The 14,204-nt window shown below is 38.0% G+C and overlaps 1 protein-coding gene across 1 annotated transcript; it reads right to left on the bottom strand.

The window, feature by feature from the left end:
* Positions 1-4,759: 4,759 nt before the first annotated feature.
* On the bottom strand, positions 4,760-12,535 carry LOC111880629 (E3 ubiquitin-protein ligase KEG). The gene is made up of 16 exons (XM_023877050.3): positions 11,608-12,535; positions 10,755-11,117; positions 10,427-10,657; positions 9,839-9,967; positions 9,417-9,753; positions 9,140-9,297; positions 8,884-9,041; positions 8,612-8,733; positions 8,356-8,490; positions 8,116-8,240; positions 7,879-7,983; positions 7,559-7,792; positions 7,061-7,394; positions 6,781-6,969; positions 6,398-6,703; positions 4,760-6,309 (listed from the first exon to the last, which is right to left on the bottom strand). Exons 1-16 carry the CDS (start codon positions 12,312-12,314, stop codon positions 5,065-5,067), a joined length of 4,878 nt encoding a protein of 1,625 aa, XP_023732818.2. The 5' UTR covers positions 12,315-12,535; the 3' UTR covers positions 4,760-5,064.
* Positions 12,536-14,204: the final 1,669 nt, after the last annotated feature.

The following is a 14,204-nucleotide window of genomic DNA, read 5'->3' as shown; positions in this document are numbered from 1 at the left end:
TGGTTCATCATTTGCAGTCCTTGGAAGGTATAAAGTCTGAACCTTGATCAGTCATTTGTTAGATCCCTCTTTGAGGGGACTTGGGCTTCTCTATCATGTCATATTATGAGCCACAAGTCAGATCTAGGTTGCTTTTTGCACCAAGGAAGGCCCCATGCAACAAAAGAACCATTTTAGTGCCTTTTAAGCTCTAATGTCCCATGCATGCACGTAAAGTTTGTAACTTTATGTGCTAGATCGAGTTTAGGGGTCCGGATCTATCATTTGGTTAAGTGTTGTACATCAGAAATCGAAGTTCTTAGTAAGGAATGTGATAGACTCGGCGAGTCCATTTCCTGGGCTCGGCGAGTCCAAGGGTTTTGGTCCCATATCAGTGAGGGTCATAAGGACCGGTTGAGTGTGGAAGGGTTTTCGGAGTCCCGGGGAGTGACCCAACGTTTTGGACTAAGCAAAGTGTTCTGGGAATTCATGGTACTCGGCGAGTGCATGAACGGACTCGGCGAGTCCAAGACAATCTTCATGGAACTCGGCGAGTTGTTCATCAACTCGGCGAGTCGAGGACAGAACGTGTTCATAGGATAAAGAGTAACTCGACGAGCTGTTCATACAACTCGGCGAGTCGGATGCGGATTCAGTCGGTGTTCATATAGAAGGAAAAATCGTCGAGTCATCGCCTAACTCGACGAGTAGAGACGGGTATGAGGTCTGATGGAAGGATAGGGACTCGGTGAGTTGACGAGTCAACTCGGCGAGTCAGGTCAACTGGAAGTTGACTTTGACTTGGTCAAGGGGTAAAATTGTCATTTTACCCTAAGGGTAGATGTCAATTTATGACTAAGTGTTTTGTGGGAATTTTAACCGGAGGATTTCCGGAGCAGCAGTGGCAGCAGTCAGAGGATTCCCGCACAGTTCAGTAGCTACGAGGTGAGTTACCTTCCAGTATGGGTGGGTCTAAGGCCACAATGCCAACGCACCATTGAGGAGTATTTAGAAGATAATTGTCTTTGTGATAATTTATCTTGGTCTGGTATGCGTTTGGTTATGAGTTATATATGTATGATATGTTGCATGATAGGGATAGTTTCCCTGATAGTGGTCCTTAGGACCAAGGGGTAGGTCAGTACCCGGATATGTCTAAATGTGTGCTTATATCTTGCTACTGTATGCTAATGGTAGGGGTGGAATAGTCCCCAGTTACCGGTTGAAAGATAACGATGACGATTACCGGTTGAAAGATACCGATGGTATTGTATGGTATGTGGTATGATGGGGGAACTCACTAAGCTTTGTGCTTACGGTTTCAGTTTTTTGGTTTCAGGTACCTCTTCATCTAAGGGGAAGGAGCCGGCGGCGTAGCATGGCATCACACACACTCACATATGATTTTCGCACGGTGTTTTCTGGGATTGTACTATGATATGACATTTGTTCATGGTTGTGGGTTTCAAATATGATACTTGGTTTTGAGAAGACGTGTTTATACAATATTTTCTAATGAATGTTTTATGAATTAATTAATCAAAAATGAAATTTTTGGGCTTGAATTTTGGGATGTTACAGATAGCCTGAGAAATCTTAGTCTAATGCCTTAGTGTTATGTTATTGTCTGATTGTTCGCTCTCGGGTGGATCATCTGTTCGACTGTCTATCTGATCCCTGACTACATGTGACTATTAAGGATTAAGTTATGTGACTATTAAAGACCATGATTTGGTCACTGGAATTTGTATGGAAGACCAAGATTTAGCCCTTGATATTTGATGAAAGACCATGAAAGGATCATGACAATTGTATGAAAGACCATGGAAGGACCGTGGAAACTATAGGACATACTATGGGAGGACCATAATACATGTGATATGTTTTTATATGTATGGTTATTATGTATGTTGTATGTTAGTGGATAGGAGAGCGAGTAGTCTGACGCTATTGCTGAGAACTTTGTATGGATGCATTGTATATATGATGGAATATGTGGTATATTGGCGAACTTACTAAGTTTTATACTTAGAGTTGTGGATTAAATGTTTTTGTAGGTCGTTCGTGAAAAGAGCTTGGTGGGACTACACCCGCATTGAAGATATTTGTTTCCATAATTTTGTAAATTTCAACTCTGATAATGTATGGTTTTAATCAAACAAATGTTATTCAATATTTTTGAAATAAGGGTTTAATTGATTAATCTATTTTATGAATAGAAAGTCTCTTTGTAATTTTTGAATGTTATAGTAACTCACCAACAATACATCATATATCTTCGTTTTACACTTAGTCAAACAAATCGAAGCATTCATGTGTTTTCTTTTAACATGGTTTTCATCTAAAAGCTTGGTATCGTTGATAATTGTTTTTTGGATTGTAGAAAAGAAGGGGAAAATTTATCACAAGTGATGTGAATGGAAAATCATCAGTAAAGAGTGACATGTGGGCGAAGAGAGAGAGAGAGAGAGAGAGAGAGAGAGAGAGAGAGAGCTCTTTTATTTTATAATTATAAAAACATTAATGAATGCATGCATGTTTGTTTGTAGTTGTAACACAAATATCTCAACATACTTTGACATAACATGAATGTTTGTTTGTGATTGTAACATAAATGTTTGTTTGTGACTGTAAAACATATATGAGAAGGTACTTCGACATAACAAGGTATTTTCACATAACAAACATGTTTCTTTGTGATTGTAAAACAAATATGGCAATGTATTTTGACTGTACAAACAATGGTACAATCCACACGAACAAATCAATCAACACTTAACATAACAGTTGGTACTTCGAGTGCATTACTGAGTATTAAATGACATCATATGAAAACATTGGTTAATAGGAACTAGATTTCATTTCATTCATCGAAGTGGCCTTACATTATAACCGAGGTTATCGTGTTACCTACCTGCATCATGCTACCTACCGACATAACTACACCCACCAAAATCCCCACCCAAAGCTTTCAACGTAACCACGAACCCCGCTCAACAACATCACTGCAACTCCAACAACAACTATCATGGTCACAATCTTTTTCAAGTATCGTATTTCCTCCCTAAACTCGCCTAGTTGTTGTCACATGTCATCTCTCATTTCCTCAATCTGCACTTGGGTTTCCATGGCGTGAAGCTCATAGTCAGTGGTACGTTTAGGTCTGACACTCCGAAACCATCATAGGAGAAGCTTTGTTTTGAGGCCATCTTCTTGATTTATAAGGGGGAAAAGATCGAAATTGGTTGTATTAAGCAAATGTTACGAATTAGGGTAACAAAGTGGATGGGGAACACAAATTTAGGGTATCCCTTTACGGGGGACCATCGAGGATGACTTGGCAATCTTGGGGACCAAGATTGCAACAATACTAGTCCACTGTGGAGGCCACTTCACCAAAATATGTTTGGAACCTTCTACAACCGATAAAAACGATGTATTTAAACGGTCATATGAGAGTTAGTTTCCTTAATATGCAAAAAAAAAAAAAAAAAAAAAAAAGAAAGAAAGAAAGTAAAGTGACCTTTTAAAACAAACACAATACGTTTGATGGGCTAATATGACATTTGCCTTTAAAAAAACTATATATGCAAAATAAGCATTTTAAATATCATATTTTATCCATGGTATAATACTAATGGATGTTGTGCCAAATCATGCAGATTAATGCCATAGACCAAAGGGCTTTTAGCCCAACGATATTTAGTATTGTCCTCCTTCCTTAAGGTTGAGGGTTCAAGTCCCATTGTGGACATAAGTGGATTTAATGACTAGTTTATGAGTAAGTTGAATTAAAAAGTAGTTTATAAATAGATTAGATTTTTCGTTTCAAAGAAAAAAATTATATGCCATTGGAATAGAAGATGAAATTTTTGAGCGAGTTCGGCCTATTTTTGTTATAGCTCATCCCTACATACAACATCTTGCCTGTCACAAAAATCGCTTCTTTGACAATTTATTGATTTGACAAACTCATGTCATTAAAATAGTCATGATTTCTAAAGATGATGGAAAATGTTGTAATATAAATCTTGGTTATAGGCGAAATAAGAATCTTAATATATATATATATATATATATATATATATATATATATATATATATATATATATATATATATATATATATATATATATATATATATATATATATATATATACAACATCATCCCATGGGCAGGGGTAGGGTTTGGGCTTGTTTCTTGAAGAATAAAGATGAAAGACCAGCACATTTCGTTCCTTTTACAACATGCATCATCCCATTCCCATGTACGGTGTAATCAAGCGGAGTAAGTACTGTATAGTTCGATACTCAACTCGACTAGAAAACTTGGACTCGAAACTCGACTAAAGCCTCAATTTCAAACTTGGGCTTGAGCTCAATAAAATAACCGACACTTTCATTCAACTCGACTAGACTAATTATTAAAAATATAAGTTTATGTTAAATTGAAATAGAAATACGACTAAGATTGTAACTCAATTCAGCTTGTAAAGAGCTTCACAAGCCGAGTAATACTCAAGCTTGACTAAATAATATATTTTATTAGCTCAACCTCGATTTGAACAAAATCTATTTCAAGTATTTTCCGAATTGGTCTCGAGTATCTCACCTGGTTCAAGTTAGTTACACCCTTATTCTCATGGCCATGGATAGGTTGTGTTCCTTGAAGAAGAAAGATAAAAGATGATTTTTAGTTTTTATGATGTTTTTTAGACCTCTATTTAAAATTTAGAACAAAGCAGCGATTGAATTAAAAAAGAAGAAACAAGAAGGCCAGTGTATAAAAATAATAATATGAACAAGGAAGGCATAATATGAGTTAAAGATAGATACATGAAACAAAAACCCACACCATGTCTAACGTCTACAAACAAGAAAAACAAATATCAAATGGTGTTTATCAGTTATGTTACGTACGCCTCTCTCTGTATAGTAGAATTAAATAAACAGCAATCATCATATAATATATATATAGAGACTATTTACCTAAATACCCTTACCTCTGTCATATCACCACCCATTTCCTAAATCGATCTCATATATTATATAATATATTTTTTTTTTTAAACCACCACCTGACACCTACAAAATCCGGCCAGCTGGCAGCCCATTTTCACTATCATCAAGTTCGATATCAGCCGGATCACCAATCCACGGCTTCCCTTCCCGCCACTGAAACTTAATCCTTAACTTCCCATTCGCATCCACCCCCACCACCTGACCTCTACTCGCATGCGTCTCCATCCCCCACCCCCACCGCGGGATAACCAAACCCTTCTTGATCCGCACCCTGTCCCCCACCACAAACCGCCGGATCCTCTCCACTTCCCCCGCCTTACACAGCCACAACCGCTCCAAGAAACAAAACGCCACCCAAACATCACCCTCCTCCATCCGGTGCACCACCCCGATGCTCGAATGAGTCACCTCCCCCCAATGGTGAACCGGGGAGGTCACAGACGGTTTGACCCGGACCCAGTCCCCAATATGGAGCTCCTCTTCTTCAACCACTTCCACTTCAAACGGGTCAAGCATCCATGACTTTGAACCCGCGGGGGTATACATCCTTAGCTTCCCGTCCGAATCGATACCCGAAATCACCCCGATGCTGGAATGCGTATGGCCCGACCACCCGAACCGCGGTTGTTTCACCGAGGGTTTCACCCGAACCCGTTGCCCGTTCGTGAGCTTCTCGACCCGTTCGAGATCTGTACACGGGCCGACCCATTGATCTTGCTCCCCGCAAAACCCTACCGAAATATTCCCTGCCCATTCGTCCGATTCATATACAATCCCTTGTACAATCCCGATACTACCCGGGCCGATTGATTTCCAAACACTTGCGGTTTCACTCATTTGAACCCACTCTCCAACTTCAAAAGTTTTTTCTATTTCCAAATCCGCCGGGTCGCCTCTCCACAATCCGGGCAGCCCGAAAAACGCGACGCGTACTTCGCCATCCGCGTTCACGTTGATGATAACGCCGCGGGAGTTGGGCTGCGCGCCTCGCCAACCCCATCGCGGTTCTTCTAGCCCTGCCCGGAATCTCACGTGCTGCCCGATTTTGAACCCGAGGACTTTTTCAATGTCCGTGTGGTGAGTCATCCATTTGCCTTTACGGAAACAACAAGCTAATTCTAGATAACCCGTGTCTTGTACACTATGAACAACTGCTAAACTTTCTTTTCCAATACTATACCAATCGTAACTAGGTCGAGTTCCTACACTCGGTTTTGATCGAACCCAATCGCCTACTTCAAATCCCGAAAGGACTTCCGCATCTCCAGGAGATACTTTCCATAACCCGTGTCTTCCAGCCACTTTAGCCTGAGAAAAAGGAAAAGAAAAAGATATGGAAATTGGAAATGGTTTTTGAATGAGTTAATGGAGAAAAAAAGGAGTTAAGTTGACATACATTTAAAGCTCCATCCATGTCGATTCGGACGATTTTACCCACGGTGGCGGGGCTTTCGTTTGACCATCCGAGGCGTGGTTGGTTGACGGAAGAAATTATATGAATTTCTTGACCTAATTCGAAAGGTGCTACTTTTTCGACATCTGTCACTGAACATGAAAAGGGTTTGCTTCTGAAGCAAAAGGCGATTCCCATGTCACCATCTTCTTCTAAACTGTGGATTAACCCGATACTGTTCCTGGTTATGTCCTCCCACCCGTATTTAGGTGAAGACACTGAAGCCTTAACCCTCACCCAATCTCCAACCTGCCATGTCACATAATTCGCTCATAAGTCATAATTGTTAAAGAAAATAAAATACCCAAAGATGTTTGTTAATTTACCTTAAAGTCCTCGACTTTTTCCATGTCAGAAGGATCAGCTTGCCATGGTATGGGCCTATTTGGAATTTCAATTATCAGGAGACCATCACTTTCTATCTCAATAATTCTTCCAACACTGTGATGTGTTTCACCACCCCAAGCATACCTAGGCTCTGCAACTGACCTCTTCACACATACACGATCACCAATCTGTAGACATTGATAATAAACATAAGTTGAAATATTGTATTTAGTATAATTATATATCAAGAAATAGCAACAATAAAAAATATATATATACCCTGAATGGGTCAACGGGTTCAACTTCTTCGGGTTCACAATGCCATGGATTTGGAAGATAACTGAGTTCCAACAACAAACTATTATCGGGTCTAATACAATACACAATACCAATGCTTCCTGGTGTAACCGACCCTAACCCATGCTTAGCTGTTGTAAGAGCGGGTCGGACCCGAACCCAATCTCCAACTTTAAATTCCTCAACCCGCTCCATTTCTGCCGGGTCGGCCTTCCATCCTCTGGATGCTCCAGGAAACCCGACCCGCAAAATCCCATCATCATCAACACAAAGAACAGTTCCAATACTCTCTCTCGATTGCCCACGCCAACCAAATCTGTCAAGATTATCATTTTTTTTATTTTTTTTGTAAAATATGTATTAACTATAAGAATTACTTTTTGGGTAGGACAAAAGATTCCAACTTTTGTCCTATTGGCATCAAAGTCTGTGTGTCTAATGCATGCCAAACACAGTACAACTTGTCTTATGTAATCGTACCTTGGTTCTCTGACATCTGGTTTGAGTTGGACATGTTGGCCTCTGTCCAATGGGATGACTTTCATAACTTCATTGGCAAGTACACGGGCTTCACCAGAACAGAATGAGACAAAAAGATTGTCTTTATCAGGGACACTTTGAACAAAACCAACACTTTTGTGTGTTGCACCTTGCCACCCGTATGTTGGTGTGGCTACTGTACTTTTGAATTTCACCCAGTCACCTACTTGGTATCTATTTGAAAGAAAAAAAAAATCAAGTCTTTTTTTGAAATGCAGATAGAAAAGACGTATATTAGAAAATGAAAGAAAGATACTGACATTGTTGGAAATAAATGAACTCCTTTGTTTGCAAGTGCCTCCATCAAATCCTCTGAAATCCATTCCCGAGGAAGGGCCTCCAAGAAGTCACGTAGTGTCATACCACTGACATCCATCACAAATACATAGATAGATATAAGTGCTAAATGAAAATTATTATATTTTGGATTATATTTTGCTATAAGTGGGTAGATTTTTGAAAGTAGGGTGATATAATAAACAAATCAATGGAAGTACCTGTGATTCCTGACTTCTACAGCAGCCCCTGGATATTTAAGCATAACAATGATCCACTCCAGATTTTCACGTATCATCTTTGCTGTATCAGCAGCTATATGAAAAGCATTGTTTCCTTCATCATCCTGAAAAGAAAAAAAAAAGTTGAAAACAAGCAGCACCCTTGTTAGAGCCATAAAAAAATAATTCATAACAAACAAATATCCAATTTAGAATTGATAGAGGGAAAGGAATAGGAACCTGCAAATTACAATTTGCTCCTGCAGAAAGAAGCATTCCAACACATGATTTTGATCCTCTTGCCAATGCCACATGTAAAGGAATGGTGTTTTGCACATTCCTTATGTTCACATCAACTCCAGCATCAAGAATAATCTGTTCAAACAAAACAGCAGTTAATGACCCAATTCAACTCAATCATGTCATTCTGTAGAGAAAATGTCACCACACTTGAGGAAACTGATGGAAGAATAAACAAAAAAACAAATAAACTTACTTTAACCAACTCCACATCATTAGTCATAGCAGCAGTATGCAGAGCTGTGCGCCCATGTTGAGTGTCTTGAGCAGTAGCATCAGCTCCAGCAGCAAGAAGAATCTGTACAAGTTCTCTACCATCTGCAACAAAATTAAACAAATATATATATATATATATATATATATATATATATATATATATATATATATATATATATATTTAGGGTAATATTTAGCAATAAAAAAGTGATTAAGATGAATCATGAATATGAGATTTTTTTTAAAACTTACTAGCTTCATGGTCTTTCTTTAAAGCAGCTGCCATACTCAATGCGGTCCCCACAGGACTAGGTACATCTATGGCTTCTGCAATTTCTTCAGAGGATGCAACTTCAATCCATCTTTTAACAACAGCTACATTCCATGTTGTCACACATAAATGCAGAGGCCTATTGAATCATACAATTAACTGATTAAGTCCCATATAACTCAAAATTGATTGAAATTAGCTTCTAGAAACATAAGAAAACATAAATTTTACACGTACGTGAGATTCTTCGAGTTTGAGATACCCATGGATTTACATCCCCCATTTTCCAATATAACAAGAGCACACTCTGTGTACTTTTTTGTCACTGCTCTATGCAATACAGATTCACCTTCATCATCAACTGCATTTGGATCAGCTCCAGCCACTAGCAATTCCTATAGTTTTTTTTTTTATAAAAAATATTAGAACATTTAAAAAATTTTGAGAAATCTACATATAAACAAATCAATGAAAGCACATTGCTGTTTATTGCATAGAATTACAGAAAACTTACACGCATGCAATCTGGTTGACCATGATATGCACAAACATGAGCAATTGAAGGACCAAATCCATCCCTCAATCTAGACCTCACATTAGCATATCTACTAAGAAGAGCACGCACACATTCTGGGGACCCTGCTGCAAGAGCAAACACAAGTGGTGGGTCCCCATCTTTATCAAGTACATCCACATTGGCCTCTCGATAACTTAAAATAGCTTCAACAAGTTCAGAACTGCCACGTCTGCATGCCAGGTGGAGGGCAGTTTGGCCCTCTGCATTTTGAGCTTCTAGAAGAGAATGAAACGTGTTGACATCGTTTTTTGATGAAGCCTTTGCTAGCAACTCACTGTATTCCAAAAATTAAAGGAATGCATAGATTATAAAATGAAAGAAAGAATGTGAAAAATGTATAATTGGATACTGATACTGACCTCACACCAGAAACATTCCCTTCACAAACCATTGTATGTAAAAGAGTTCGATAATCATGGACAACTTCTAAGTTGGTTGGAGGGACAGGTGGCATCGTCCCATTTGCTTTCGGGTATACAATTACATCACTGCAATTTGAGAAAATGTTGTAAATATGATGTGTTGTTTCTTTTTGAAAACTTTACAAGACTTGGGGGTTGTTTTTGTTTTTTTCTTCCCATTGAGTCATGTATGGGTAAACTGACTGAATACGTAATGATGTATGCATGGATAAAACATTGTATACATAAAGTTCGTTTCTTTTCTAGACCGAATAAACCGTTTGAATGAGACTCAATGACCCTTATACCCTCACATTCCAACACACAATTTTCACAATATACATCAATTCTAACATGAAGTAAGTCAAGGTCTGATTGAGTCAGACCCAACCTCTTATTAATCAGAAGCAATAGGAGCGAATCAGAGGCTTCTAATTGTGGTATCAAGCAGTCTGAATTTGACCAAGTCAGACCAAATAAGAGGCATATCAAACAGCTCATTAACTCATTATGTCCAGATTAAGTAAAAAAGAAAAAAACCCTTACCTATCTGGGCTTGCAGGAGGCCCACGAGGTATTTCTTGTAAATGCCTAAGAAATATTGCAAGCATAGCACTAAAAGTCGGTCTTTTAGGTGCCTTAAACTGTAAACAATCACCAATCATTTTCCACAAATCCCTTGGTATTCCAACACCTACTACACTTGCATATTGTGGAGGTTGTCTTTTCACCTTAACAACTGCACGATATATTTCCTCAGCATTTAATCCAGCCCACCTACAAAAAAAAGTTACCAATTTTTTACATTTTAAGTAACAATACAACGTGTATAAGTCAAGGAATATAAAAAATATATATTAAAATTTATACATACGGAACAGAACCAGTGCACATTTCTACTAATGTACACCCAAAACTCCATGCATCTGACTCAGGTGATATACCAAGGGCATCATCCCAAAAAATATTTAAAGATTTTTTAACAGGCTCCCATGCTTCTGGAGCTGTGTAGTTTGGGCTTAACATTGTGCAATCCATGCATGAATGAGTTCTTGAGGAATCACACTCTAATCGGGCTTTTCTGCAAGCTGGTTTTTTTAAAATGGCAGGAAGGGCATAATCGGAAACAACTGCACGACCTTCTTCATCTAAAAGAAGATTTGATGGTTTAAGGTTCATACAAACCACACCTGCTGCATGTAGTTCAGCCACCCCACGAGCAATATCTGCACCATATCTATTAAAAAGAGGAAGGAAAGAAGATTATTAGATAATAGTAATAATTACTAGATTTGGAATATACTAGAAATGGAATCTTAGATATGTTAGGGTAAAGTGGTTGAATGGGTAATAATGTTTGTCTGGATAAAGTGTTGTATACATATGGACTGTTCTTATCTAGACTGAATAAACTGTCTGAATGAGACTAAATAACCACTTTACCCTTACATTCCATTCATCAATTTTAACATTATAGGAGTTGTAACCCTAATGAGGATTCATGCTTTGCAACAGGGAGCTTCCTTCTAATGGTTTACGTCATGTCTATTGTTCCCAAATACTAGGGTGTTATAGGTTTGAAATTCTTTAGGCAAAAGGTGGTTTTTTTTAACATAGAGCTTACTTCATATGTTGTGAATCAAATCAAACATATCTAACAAGAAACAAGTAAATCACAAAGAGAAATTGTTTGAATTGCTTAAATACAATTTAACACAGAAACAAACCTCAGGATTTGCTCAAGAGTGAGTCTCCCTTCGTTTCTTTGCATCTCTGTCTCAACAGAACCATTGCATTTATCCATGATCAGAGCAAGACACTCATCCACCTTCGTTGCCCCATGAAACTTGCACACATTTCTACACCACATCGACTTACGCCTCAAATCATCAAGCTCATTCTGTACCCAAACTAAATCAGTATCTTCCCCAATCACCACAAGTTTCTTCACCGCCACACGGTGACGACACCTCCCTGATTTCCCAGACAACACCGCCGACCACATTTCAACTCCGCTCCCCTTCCGCCCTGGCCCTTCCCCAATCCGCCTCACCATCCTCAAATCCTGGTGCGAACCAAGTTCGATTAAGCCATTAGAACTGGAAGCGTTGGACCCACAGCTGCGCCGGTCTCTATCCACCACCACCACCAACCCATCATCCTCATCGTCATCATCCTCGTCGGTAAAATCGCTATTGGAAGCAGAAGAGATTAGCCCCAAAATAGCGTAGTTCTTCCGTAGCGCGTGGACGGAGTTACCGACAACGGAGACTTGGCGACATCGTGGACACGGAAGAGTAGTGTCTGATGGTGCTGATGAAAACATACGGGACAAACACTCTTTACAGAATCCATGGCCGCACTCAAGCAACAACGGACACCTATCTTCTTCGTTGTACCTTGTCTGACAAACCGTGCAACAAGGTATCTTCATACCCTTGAATCTTTCAACTCCTCAACAGTTCAAGTTGACTGATTGAATTGAACCCACCACCTGATTCAAGATCTCAAATTGATTGAATCAGGAATGGTAGATCCATTGAACAGAAGTGATCGATGGATTTGGAAAGAATAGCTGGAGAGCACACAAGAAGGTTTTTTTGGGGGTTTAATTTTATTATAAGTTGATGTTTTTCTTCTGGTTTAGCATACGATGAAGTGAAAGTGTGAAACCGGTTTCTAGTATAAGATACAAAAAGTACAAGTTCTAGATGCGAAATACAATAATGTCTAATTTATAGTTATTCCATTTTTTTGGAAAAAAATTTAGGTATCGTGATTTGGGATTTTATTTGAAGTTTTTGTACTAATGTGTTAGACATGATCTTGGCTAAAGAAATATCATCATTCCAAAAAGAAGGTTTATCTTGTCCGATTAAGCTTTCGCTTTTAAATGTGTTTGAAAGAAATTGTTTGAAGATGTTGAATCATATGGCAAATTGAGCTCTAATTTGCCTTCGTTAAAGCACTTGTAAGCTTCTTTGTTGAGCATTTGCTTTATTGTAAATCATTAGCAAGAGTAGTGATCATATCTTTTATAGGTGTTGATTTACCTAATAATTACATGACGAGTCATTTTATTATGAGTTCGATATTTGTGATGGCTTAAACAATATGGAGTTAGATCTTCATGGAATGTATAGGGATTATGAACCAAAAGGCGGGGTCCGAATCGACCATTGCTAAGTACAAGGGTCTATTTACAATGTGCATATACCAACTAAATGATATCAACATGTAATATGGATGATGAAGTTATAGTTGAAGCAAATGTGCATTATGAGGGGGCAATGATCATCAAAATGAACTTGATGTGGGTGTTGAGTACCCAGTTCATGAGCATATCGTAATGTAATAAGATTAAAATTCATGTTGGAGACATGTATGAGTTCTCAATACGACTCAAATTATGTCTAACAAACTATATTGTTACCAACAGTTGTTATATTTACTCTGCAAAATGTAATAACACTATAATTGTTGCAAGATGTGGGAAAATAGATGATCTCGACTCATGATAGTTATATGCAGTTTGCATGTACAATGAAATGTAATTTCAAATTAAACCAAGGGAAAATGTCGTTTTTAATCCAACGAAGTTTTCTCGTTTATTTTAAAAGGTCACTTAGTTATTTTTATTTTTTGTACTTTAAGGGCATGAAGTATATTTTCAATGGTTTAAAACATCATAATTGAAGAAATGATCGGGTAACACGTTAATTTGTAGGTCAGATACTAAAATGAATGTTGTGCAATCAAATGGTAATGTCATGTCATTGAATGAAATGGCCATGTGTACAAACGGATATAAATTACACGCTCTTTTGTTTCTTTCTTTCAACTGAACCAAAATTTATTAAAAAAAAAAAAAAAAAAAACACTTGTTCCCATTCAAGAACCCTTTCCATGGCAACATTCGTCAAGATCAATGATCATTTCCAAGGTGTATTCATCAACAAACCATTTTGCTACTCTGATGGTGTACATCATGTCTTTGAGAATATCGATTTTGCTTGTATGAATGTAAAAGAGTTTTTTGTTTTTCTTGAACGATTTACACAAGAGACGTGTGAGAAGGTTTATTATTGTATGCCAGATATAGAATTCCCACAAAGTTTAAGATTGATTTCTAATGAAATTAAATATTAAGATTTTATTGACATTGCTTATGGTTGTGGATGCCAACTGTTGGTGTACATTAACCAATTTGGTACTAATATACAAGTATTGTCTGATGAAATTAGTAGTTATAAGGAGGACAAGTATTCAGGTGTATCAAACATGTTAATGGAAATGGATGGTTGTATTGACCTAACCGACTTCA

Source organism: Lactuca sativa, chromosome 7 (genome assembly GCF_002870075.4).
Source record: "Lactuca sativa cultivar Salinas chromosome 7, Lsat_Salinas_v11, whole genome shotgun sequence".
In the NCBI taxonomy this organism is placed as follows: Eukaryota; Viridiplantae; Streptophyta; class Magnoliopsida; order Asterales; family Asteraceae; genus Lactuca; species Lactuca sativa.
This window is presented reverse-complemented; position numbering and strand designations above follow the sequence as displayed.